Source organism: Notamacropus eugenii, chromosome 3 (assembly GCF_028372415.1).
Source record: "Notamacropus eugenii isolate mMacEug1 chromosome 3, mMacEug1.pri_v2, whole genome shotgun sequence".
In the NCBI taxonomy this organism is placed as follows: Eukaryota; Metazoa; Chordata; class Mammalia; order Diprotodontia; family Macropodidae; genus Notamacropus; species Notamacropus eugenii.
The window spans coordinates 129496957-129509244 of NC_092874.1; the positions used below are offsets into that span (position 1 = coordinate 129496957).

Consider the following 12288-nt stretch of genomic DNA (forward strand, 5'->3'; position numbering starts at 1 on the left):
AACTGAAATTCTAGGAAGAACTCACAAATGTGAAAGGGGACCCACAGGAACAGAGTAAGAAGGCAGCTAGGGCATGATGGCATGGTCTCCCAAAGCAGAGGAGATATGAGCATTCAATTTATCTTCCTATTTGCCTAACTCCATCTTAATATTGTGATCCCATTACTGTAAGCGATAAGCAAAGTTCATTTCCTTTTTCCTGATGTTTGTATGATACTTGAGACAAGCTCCTTGAAAATTTTAAGCCACTGGTGTAAAATAATAACAATGACAAGGTACACAAATATACATAAAAGAATAAAGCTCGCACCTCTGGAAGACTATTTAAAAGCTATGCCATAGATATGGCCATTCAACTCACCCCACTACTCAATAAACTCCAGTGGTTCCCTATCATCCCCTCACACTGAATAACAAGGTAGAATAGTATAGTGGAAAGGGTATTATAATGGAGCCAAAGGAACTGGATTGAAAACTTCGGTTCTGCCATTTACTACCTGCGTGAACCTGGGCAAGTGACTTAACCTCTGTGGGCCTCAGTTTCCTCAACTGTAAAATGAGGAGACTAGAATAGATGGCTTCTAAAGTCCCTTTCAACTCTCAGAATTTGATTCCATGAATAAACATTTGTTCAGCACCAAGATACTGTCCAGTAGCTATTGTATGAAATTGACTATTTCAATCTTGAGTTTTCTCAGTGAGTGAAAGACTTTAAGGGATGGTTGGAAAAAAAAAAAAAGGTTGGTTTCATTACTTATTAGCATAAATTGGGTATGGCTAAGAAAGGGATTTTGATTTTGATTATATTCATTATATTATATTGAGATTTTCATTATATTTGTCACCATCAGTTTCATCATCTAGGAAGTAAAATCTTAGCCTGGAATCAGGAAGACCTGAGTTCGAATCCATGCTGAGATACTTACTAGCTGTGTGACCCTAGGCAGTTTAAGTTACTTACTTAACTTCAGTTGACCTCACTCCCTTATCTATAAAATAACTTTAGTAACAGCCACTATCTCCCAAGGTTGTTGTGAGAATCAAATGAGATAATGATTGTAAAGCACTTAGCACAGTGGTCATCCTAACGATAATAATGTTAATAATATGTCTCTGGCTTGCTTTCTTCATTAATCCATTGCAAGATACTGTTATCCTCAGGAAGAAGTAAAAGAGCAAGAAGACTTCCAGGAAAACCTTGATTTTTCGCCAAAGGCAAATAATAAAAGAGACAGTTGCACAACATATACTTTCCAACAAGGATTCAAATTTTCCAGAAGAATAATAAATAAGAGCAAAATAAATTTATCAGTGGAATGACTTATTCTGGCTGAACTCCCGCAATGTAGGTGTAAAAGCAGTCAATAGTAAACTTAAAAAAAAAAAAAAAAAGACAACTACTACTGTGGGATTACAAATATTTGTGCCATAAACTGTAATATTTAAAGAAAAAATGAAATGATTTTTCATGTTGATTTCCTTATTTTGTATAAATGCTCTCCTGCCAAATATTTCAAGTTGAGATTCATTTACTATTAGATTCAATACTTCCACCTGTGTGAGGCAAATTAAGGTTTTCAGAACAATAGGGTGTCATTTAATACTAAGGCACAATGGCCAAAAATTGAGTTCATGCTCATCCCTAAGGTCTAAGAGCTGATCTGTGCACCAGGGTTCATTAAATATTTAGCACTAATATTCAATATATTCAGTAATATTTTACAGTTAGTAAGTAGGTTTTTCCTACCAGTAGCTCAAAGCATTTATTAATTTTCTTTGAAAACTGTGAAATTCCTTTCAGACACAGAAAAGGCTCCTTACAATGAAATTTTTATCCACTTCCTCACTACTTCTGTCTCTCCTTCATGAGTCATATTTAAGCCAGCTTATGGGAAAACCATTGCAGTTTCCCAAATGATAGACCTGTTCAGTGGGTAAAATTAAATGAGTAACTATAGTTGTACAGACCATCTTTTATTTTCAAAAAAAAAAGTCATGATTTTCTTTTTAGTGATGTAATCTTTTTTTCCCTTTTAAACAGGATTCAATGTTATTAAGAAAAAAATCCTTATTTGAAGAACATTCATACTCTTTACCCTTAGTTTCTGTCTTGCTGAGATAATGTTTACCTGCCAATATTGCTTAACTAAATAGTTGCCATGATCCTTCTGCATTGTGGCATGAATATTCATTTTAATTTATTTATTTTTAGTTTTCATCATTCATTTCCACAATTTTCTCCCCATCTCTCCCCTCCCCCACTGCATAAGGTCTTGCATTCTGATCACCCCTTTCCCTAATCTGCCCTCCCTTCTATCACACCCCTCCCATCCCTTATCCCCATCTTCTCTCTTTTCTTGTAGGGCAAGATAGATTTCTATACCCCATCACCTGTATTTCTTATTTCCCAGTTACATACAAAAAACAATTCTCAACATTCATTCCTAATACTTTGAGTTCCAATTTCTCTCCCTTCCTCCCTCCCCACCCATCCCCACTGAGAAGGCAAGCAATTCAATATAGGCTATATATGTGAAGTTTTGCAAAAGACTTCCATAATAGTCATGTTGTGAAAGACTAACTATATTTCCCTCCATCCTATCCTGCCCCCCATTTATTCTATTTTCTCTTTTGACCTTGACCTTCCCCTAAAAGTGTTTACTTCTAATTACTCCCTCCTCCCATGTGCCCTCCCTTCTATCATCCCCCTATACATCACTTATCCCTTTCTCCCCTACTTTCCTGTAGAGCAAGATAAATTGTCATACCAAATTAAGTGTGCGTGTTATTCCCCCTTTAAGCAAAATGTGATGAGAGTAAGCTTCACTTTTTCCCTCTCACCTCTTATTGTGGCATGAATATTGTAATAGTATTATGTCAATACTATATTCAGATATTAAATATCAAGTCCCTAAGGTCAAACAAAATGTAGTGTTTCCTAAAGACCCAGTTTATCTAAAATAATCCAGACTGCTAATCTAAATAGTACTGACAAAGCCGATTTAACCAAATTGTCCCAATATCGTCTTCTTGATCTTTAAGAGTGAATATCTTAAGAAATTCCCTAAATAAAAGCCTATTTTAAGTTTGATAGAAATATCTGGATTACTGAAATGATCACATTTTGATATATTGCCTTGGAAGTGTGAACCTTCTAAAACTATAAATTAATCTTCTTGTAAAAACAAACCATAATTTTGAGACCTTAAAATTTACAGTTAGCACTCTGAACTTCTAGTTTTGTATTGGATAATCCTTGCTAGTAATTTAGAGTAGGTTTTCTTTTTATGTAGCTACAGTGGATAGTTCTCCTATAGAGGCAAAATTGTTCTACAGATATAAGATGGAAAACTGACCCATATGCCCAGTTTTCAAGATAAATGTTCAAAATGTGCTAATATTCTGGACAAAAGAATGGATACAGTGATGAGTACCCTACCTCCTCACCCCCTACTCCCACATCCCTTCTTATTTTTCAACAGCCAATGTCTTAAACACTTGATAAGGTAAAATCTATATAACTGTGAAGGTGACAATATATCACTCAGAAATGAAGTTGGTCAAATAAAATTACAGACTGCAGTTGAGGAGGTGATTAATTGAAATGGAGTCTTCATTTGTGAGTTGTGAATCTGCATCCTCATCAAAACAATAACCCCATTCAGCACAGTATGCAATCTGTCTCTGCTATTCAAAAGGAATTAACACTGAGATCAAGTCATCCATCACATTTGAAGCTCCTGACCCATCCGGATCAGGGCACAGGACAACAGTAGAACCATGATGGAAGACACTAAGGTAGATCTCTTCCTCATAATTGGTTCAAGAAAAACAAATTGCGATTTCTACTGGAAAAAGAACATTACATGCCTATATAAAACTAAACTAATGAACATTTGAATTTTGTACTCAAGTTAAAGAAATTACTTTGTGAATGAGCATCTGTATAACCATAGACTTGCAGGCTCCAAATAATGTGTTTCTGTTGTACAGAACATGACAACCCAAGCAGAGCATATTGTTCCTGGGGGATGAACCACATGCTTGCAAGCTTACTCCCTGACAACAATAACTTTACATTAAATAATGAAAGAGGGTCTTATATGGGAATTTCCCATCTGTAATTTTAAAAAAAAGAAAACTCAACAGGTGAAAATTCTTAAAGGGAAGAATGAACACTACCATTTTAATGATACCACCAATGATACCAATGCAATTCTTAAATGCCATCTCTGCATATCACATAGTACATCTGAATACTTTTCATGAAGTCTTTGGAACTGAAGTTATTTTCAGGTGGGACGATATTCAACTACACAAGCACCATTTCATTTGTTTTGTAATTGTTCTCATTATTAGAATGTGACAATGATCTTTGTTTATAAAGGTTCTCTCTGACAGAAGGAGCATCATCATCTGTTGGATGAAAATATGGGTTAATGCCTACTTTATTGAAATAAATTTCAAATTGATTAATATATACAAAACAATTTTTAAATGCTACCACTAGTCTCTAATACTGATTGCACAAACTGACCAAGTCACAAGTAATTTATACTTTTGAGAGTGAAAGAAATTTTTCTATCAGGGGGAAAATACTTCTACAAACACCTTTAATAATCAGTAAAGCAGTTCTGTCACCGTACTCATTCATAATTGGCAGGTATGAAATCTGGAACACATTCAAAATACACTATTGGCTGTTCCAGGAAGAAGATTTGAGCTATCTAAGCAATCCTGATAAAATGTGAGTGTCATGCTTTGGAAGAAGGGGTGGAGAGGAAGGGAAGATGGATGAATTACCAAAGGGAATCATAAGCAGCTTTCTGTGGATAATTCACTTTCTTACAGGCTACGTGGCAGCACTAACAACTGTCATATGAAGGTGGGTTTTTTTGGGGGGGGGGAGGGATTTTTTTGTTTTTGTTTCGTTGGATAATTGCCCAAACTTGAAAGTAACTAAATTAAAAGTATTGAAAACACTAGAGTCAGGTTGGTGCTTGTTGCCAGACACTATCTTTCGAGTTATACGACCTCTCCCGCCCCCCCACCTCCCATGTGAGCATTTTTTCACGTGAATACATCAGGCACAAGCTTGGAAAGTGAATTCCCCCTTGGCAGTAGGAGGACACTTGCACTTTATTTCTCTATTTAATTCCTAAGGCATGGTAGAGTCGTTTAGCCTCCTCCGTGGCTTTTAATAGTCCTTTCCACACTTTGCCAAAGGGGAAGAAAGGCGGGTCAGGGAGGAAATAAAGATTCTAGCCCGAGCTCTCTTTGGAGGGTCAAGAATCATGCCCTTTGCACAGAAGAGGGGCAGAATTTAGGTGAGGAGTTAGAGAGAGGAGGCAGCTGAAGGGGGCAGGGGGAGGCACACTCGTCTCCAGCACGTTCCGGGCGGAAGCAAAGTAAACGGGTCCTTTCTCCTTGGGGCGCTGGAACCCCTCTCCCCCTGCGCCACCGACCCCCCGAGAGGAGACCCCTACCCACCCCCCAGTAGCCAAGCCTATCTCTCACTCACCCAGTCGGCAGATACAGAAGAGCTGAAGGCAAGCGAGGAACAGCTTGGGAATGTGCATTTCCAAACCGTCCGGGTCCCCCACGCTGCGCGACTCCTCTTCTTCCCGGGGTGGAGGAAGAGAAATTGATCTTTCTTATCCTCCAGCCTCTAGATCGGGGCACGGGGCGGCGGGGCGGCGGGGAGAAGGGGAAGGGAGAGACGGAGCAGCCGAGAGGAGCGGGTCGTAGCGCAGGGGAATCCGGTAATACTAGACGTGGGGCATGTCAGCGTGTGGGAGTTTCTCGCTCTGCTTCGCCAGCTGCTGCTGCTGCCACCGCCGAGCGGAGAGAGGAACAGCCGCCTTACGCCGGTGCATGCGTGTGTCTGTGTGCGAGTGTGCCAGAGAGAGAGTGTGTGCGTGTTTTTGTGTGCATGTGTGCCCGCGCGCGCGCGCCCCAGCGTGGGAGAGAGGGGGAGAGAGCAGCGCGCCCCGCTGCAGGGGGGGGGCGGGGGGAAATGCGCGCTGAACGGGCTTGGGGCCCCGAGTGTAAAAAGTGGTGGAGAGAAGTGGGGCGATGGGGCACACGCACACACCTAGACATACCCTCATGCACGGTTCATTTTTCTCAGGACATCTGACTCCCTTGGGACAGTAGATTCCCCCTCCCCACCCCCACAAAACTTCACTCCCCCTTGCAAGAAACAATGTTTCTTCTTTAAGATAGTTATTCGTTTGCAACACTCAAATAAAAGTCCCAGCTGCAAGTAATGGCATCATCTTGATGTCATGGTCCTCTTGGAGAACATAGGACAGACACAACAACAGACATGGCATGCTTGCAATGTGTTAGTGTCCTTCCCGCATGGATCAGTCAAGGGTCTAGTTTTTATTGGGGGCCCACTGTTTGTACCCCTTCACTACTCGGTTCAATTCCCACCGGGAAGCCTTTCCCCACTCCATCCCCTACTACTGCTGTCCTCCCTACCATTACCTTCTCTATAATGTAACCACTAAATAGTAACTGTTTCTCTTTTACCCAGAAACTCTGAGGGTCTTCCCGTTTGATTTTTTTTTTTTTATTAAAGGGGCCATCCCTTGAGTAACCACTTAAAGAAGCCTAGTCATTGAATGCGTGTGTCTCACTCAGAGTGAGATTGTGATAAGACCTTAGCCTGAAAGGGCCAGGATCTCCCATTGCATCCTGGGCCATCTCCAATCATCCTGATGAATATCAGTCCACTGGACCCAGCTGGCTCAAGAGAAGAAAGTGAGGCTGGTGACCTTGCACAGCCCTCCTTCAAATCAAAGTCAACTGCAAGACATGTTATCATCTTGAAGTGGTGCTCCTCTTGAAGGAAGGACAAACACAACAACCTTCTATGTATTATAGGTTACCTTCTTCCTAAGTTTGGGCAAGTTTATATTTTTCTTTGTTTTCTGCATTATATTCCTTGTTAGAATGAAGGGTCTTTTAAAGGAGTTCTTACCTTTCTTTGTGTCTCTGGCTCTTTGCAGGGGCATGGCACATCTTAAGTACTTAATAAACTCCCCTTGATTCAACATAGTTCAAAGCACCTTTTTCTTTACTCCTGAACAGTATTATCACCTCCTCACCACAGTAAATCCAGACCACTGCTGTTTCCTTCTAACTGTATGCCCCTGCCTCCAGTCATTCCCTTCTCCAAACCATCTTGTCCACATCCATATCATTACTCATCCAAACAGCCAATCACTATATTAGTTAGTAAATCTGGTGGCGACACCAGACCTAGAATTAGGAAGACTTGAGTTCAAAGGCTGTCTCCGACACTAGCTGTGTGACACTGGGCAAGTCACTCTGACTTAGTTTCTTCATTTATTAGAAATGTTGGGGAAGGAAATGGCAAAACACTCCACTATCTTTGCCAAGAAAACACCAAATGGGGTTGCAAAGAGTCAGACAAGACCAAACAACAATCCTATCACACCCTCACCTAACACTTGAGACAGTGCCTTTCTTAGATTGGATGCACTGTGACTGCAATTTTATCTGTGTAGGGAATTGATGACTCCTAATATGGAATCCCTCCACTGATGCAGATGGACAATTCACCTGTAATTTACAGTTTTAGAGAGTTGCCTGGGACATTGAGAAATTCAATTACTCTTTCACAGTGGCCCAGTAATATGTCAGAGGCAGGATCTGAATCCAGGTCTTCCAGACCCCAAGACTAGCCCTCTATCTGCTATTACCTGGTACTCCTTAGGGACAGTGCTTTATGTTAAATAATTTTGTATGCAATCGTTATTGGTAGTTTAATAATTAAATTCAATTCAGCAAGCATTTATTAAGGAATTGTTATGTGCTTAGGTACTATGTTAGGTGCCAGGGATACAATGACAAAAAAAAAATTATTTTCTGCCCCCAAGGAACTTAAATTCTTGAGGAGGAATGAAAAGAATGCTTCGGCACCTTAGGGAGACAAAACTAAGGAAAATGAATAAATGCTTCAATTCTGACAAAGGTGATGTTAACTCCTCTGTAACTCAATCCTTGGTCTTTGAGAGTTGCTACAGCAGAAAATAATGTCATCTAGACAATCACCTAATAATGAGCCACTCCATATTTAGCTTAGTTGGTCTCAGAAAATAAGGATGCTGCATGTAAGCTTCTACCTTTACTCTCTACAGGCACTGACTTCAAGACCCCAGGTCACCTCCATGCTACTAAGGGATATCAAAAGAGCATTTTAGTGGAAGAGGGAAGCATTCATTATTTATGGTCAACTAAAAGGTGTAGTAGGAGCTCAAAGAAGAGAAACCAGTCTACTGGTTTCTACTACTACAAGGCTGTAGTAGTCAAATATAACTTCCTGGAAGTGGAAGTGAGACTTCATCTGGGTCTGGGTGAATGGTCAGGATTTTTTTTTTAAGTCAGTATAAGGTAGCCTTGAATTCACTACACTGAAAGTGCAGATGGCACAAAGGACTCAAAGGAGACTATAAATGGATGTGAAAACATGAAATACCCAACCATCAATGACTCCTCTGTCATATTTTGGGGTTGCTGAACAAGCAACACTCCTTTCTCTTGGCCTTACAGTCTTAAAACCTGAAACACTGACTAGTAATCAGAGGCAGTGATCTTCAAATCTCTTGCTTCCCCAAGTCACCTGTCCATTCCCTGTACTTTCAAAGTTGAGAACTCACAAGACAAATCAAAGGCAGGAGCTACCCACACTCAAAAACTACCCTTTTGACCACAAGGCTATGTATGATCAGATCATACTGCTCAGAAAACCAAAATGCCTCCTCTATACAGGGGGACTTCAGGAATGTTGTTGGTGAAATTAGGCCACATATGAAGTCATATTTGCTTCTGTCAAAATTCCATTATAGCCCCAGGTGTTGCTATCTGTTAGACTGGGAAACTCCAATCTTAGGATCTCTCATTTCAGACCATATAGATGACTTCATGTAACACTCATTAACTTCTCTCATCCCAAGCTGCCATTCATTACCAGTTCCTGGAAAGAAGACCAGGCTTACATAGTCTCCACCCAAACCCTTTCCTTCCCTCCCAAAATGATCTGCTTTAATGCTTAAATGGTCTGACTTCTGAAGAGGGGAAAGACCAGAAAACAAAACAAAAAGTAGGTGAATGGGTAGGATTTAGCTAAGCAGAGGAATTGTAGAAGGACATTCCAGTTGGAGAGAACAAAATCAAAGCTAACAAGACTATAAACTGGGGTTGAACAAATATGATAAAGCTCTCTATTTTGCATCTACTGCCCTGCCTGGTTTCAATTCCAGTAAACAAGATGCCTCTCCCAGGATAAGCTCATCTCTTCTAAACTCACTACTATGCTGCAAACTCAAGCCTTGATTGACATCCCTCTGATTGAAGGGCTTGAGGGTAGAGTACTAAACTCCTCCCAATGCCATCCTTTATAAAGGGAAGAAAACTGGACTCTCAAATCATGGAACAAGATGCCATCACCCCACCCTGTCTTCCTGCCTCCATTTGTGCGTTTTCTCTCTCTTTGCATTGTAAGCTCCTTGAGGAACAGGGGCTATCTATTTTATTAATTCTGTCCCCAGAACTTGGCACAGTGCTTGGCACATGGTGGGCACTTCACAAATGTTTATTGGATTGGTTTGGGCCTTGAAAACCAGGCAGAGGAGTGGTACCTAAAGTGGCCAACAATAGAGACCTTTTGTACAAACTTTACAATATCTTAGAAATACGCTAAGAAGTAAAGCAGTTTACATGGAGATGGGGAGATTGGAGGACATAGATAAAGCCCCATCTGCTCCCAAAGTATGCCTCCCAACCAGAGCTCCACTGTCTGATAATAATTCTCTTAACAGTCCAGAATTGCTACCATCAGAGTCAATGAGGCTTTGAATTAAGGTATAAAAAACAAGCCAGTGTTGAAATGTACGTAATCTGAGGGACAAGGGAATACAGGACATGAGTGTTATCTTCTAACCCTCTTTCTCTATTTCATTAGCCTAGATTAGTTTTTCAGTTAATTGCAACTTTGAAGGGTGAAGAAGTTAAGTCTTGAGAGAGCAAAGGAGTTTCCACTGAGGGAAAGAACCATAGATTATTAGATCATTAGAGATTGAAGAGAATTTAAACATTACCTAATTTGCTCTCTCATTTTATAGATGAAATAACTAAGGTCCTTAGAGGTTAAGTGACATGTACAAAATAACATAGCAGGAACATGGAAGCCAAAAATCCCAAGTGATTGAATGGTTGGTCCTGGTCTGTACAGTAGAACTGAATTGAATATTCCCAGTGGTACCTTGTGTGGCAGCTCAGTGGCACAGTGAATGGAGGTCTGCTTTTGGAGTCAAGAAAACCTCAATTCAAATTAAGTCTCAGAGGCTTCTTCACTATGTGACCCTGGGTCAGTCATTTAAGCCCGTTTGCCTCAGTTTCCTCACCTGTAAAATGACCTAGAGTTGGAAATGGCAAATTGGTCCAGTATTTTTGCCAAGAAAGCTCCAAATGGAGTCATGAAGAGTTGATTACAACTGAAAAAACTCAGCAACAACTTTGTGCATTAGAAGTAAGGGGAATAAAATGGAACGCTAGGGAAGGAAAATCATGTCCTAGAAGATAAGGTATTTTAGAAAAGAGGCTTGGTTGGGGAGAAAAATCACCAAAAGGGAACATGCATTAAAGATAACTGTTATAGTTCTTGCTAAGAAATGTATTTCAGTTAAATAGATGTATTCAATTATGTGCTATACCTTTACACCTACAGAACTATATGCCAACATTCATATGCTAACTGTAGATGAATGAATGATAATTTACTTCAGCATATCTGATTAGAACATTAACTGTACCTTATAAAGTACATTTGATTCCTATTACAAATGATTCAAAGTACTTTGCAGACTTCAAACTAATATGAAATCTTTAACTGTATGAATGTCTATGATTCAATTAATAAGCAATGCTCTCCTATTTATGATGTAAGCTTTAAATAATGGCTAGCATGAAAAGACAGGAAACGATATGAGTATCTAGGATGGCAAAGGTATGTGGAGTGACAAAAAACAGCCTCTCCCCAACCACCACCCCAAGGTAGAATTTGACAGAAATTCCAAAGTCTACATTTCAATTCTTATGGGAAAAAAAAAAACCAACCATGTCATGTCACTGTTAGAAAGTTGAAGGGGAATCATCACTTATTAATCCTATGGAATACTTTAGGAGACTTTCTGTTTCTTCTAGGATGTTTATCTCTGTCACAGTGTGATGGCGTAACATGCAAGTATCAAATTATTCCTTAAAAAAAAGTTGGTACAGTTGGTTCCCCCACCTTCCACCCCACTGTAGCTCTTTGGTTCATATATTCCAAAGAACTACTATAGGTTATTGAAGTACTTGGTAAGTTGAAATGAAGATTAATGCTAAAATTCTTCAAACATATGACTGCAATATGTGGATGATATTGATCTTTGGTTTATAAATCCTTTTTGTTAATTTCCTTGCCTTTTCCCAGGAAGATCGTATTTGAATAGCTGAGATCAATTTGAGTCACCCCATGTTTTGAATGAATGGTATGGAAAATATATTGACTGTTTAGAATTTGACAGAGTGATTGCCTTTTCACAGATCAAAAATATGCAGTTCTTTATTATAAGCCTGTTTGTCAGACTCTTTTATCTAATACTACTATTCTAAACTATGTATTTCAGGTTATGATAGATGAATATTTTTCAGGTTTTTTGGTGCACTGTGATGTTGTTTTAGTCTGACTGACACAGGCCAGTGGTGTCCAGGATTAAGGAGGTGATAATCAGTCTATACTCTGACTAGACTGGACTACATCTGAAATGTGTTCAGTTCTGGAATATTCTAGGAAGGACATTAAGAGTCTGGAAAAGATCCAGAAAAGCTGATTGGTGAATGATCTTGAAATTATGCCATGTGAGGACTGGTTGATGAAAATAGGAATGTTTAGCCAAGAAAAGAGAAGATTTAGGGAGAACCGAGTAGGTGTCTTCAGGTATCATAAGGAAGAGAAATTAGATTTGTTCTTCTTGCTTCTAAGAGAAAGGAAGACGAACAGTGCATGGAAGGAAGGTATCTGGAATATGGAAGATATATAATAAATGCTTTTTGAATTGAATTATATTGAGTTGAAGTTGCTGAGAGGCAGGTTTAGGCCTGATATAGGGAACAATTTCCAAAAGCTAATGAAAAGTGGAATTGACTACCTGGGAAAATTATGTTTACCCTTTTTTTAGAAGTCTTCAAGCACAGGCAATGCACATTTATGAA

At 39.5% G+C, this 12288-nt stretch overlaps 1 protein-coding gene across 3 annotated transcripts in view; it reads right to left on the bottom strand.

Annotated features, from left to right (window-relative positions):
* Positions 1–5933, bottom strand: part of PTPRZ1 (protein tyrosine phosphatase receptor type Z1) — a 234360-nt gene extending 228427 nt beyond the window's left edge. Inside the window, exon 1 of one of the 3 annotated variants that reach the window (XM_072652894.1) lies at positions 5522–5933. In XM_072652894.1, the coding sequence (XP_072508995.1) occupies positions 5522–5579 (58 nt within the window). In that variant the 5' untranslated portion in view covers positions 5580–5933. The remainder of the gene's footprint in view (positions 1–5521) is intronic. The other 2 variants (XM_072652893.1, XM_072652892.1) reach the window with 2 other exon arrangements.
* Positions 5934–12288: the final 6355 nt, after the last annotated feature.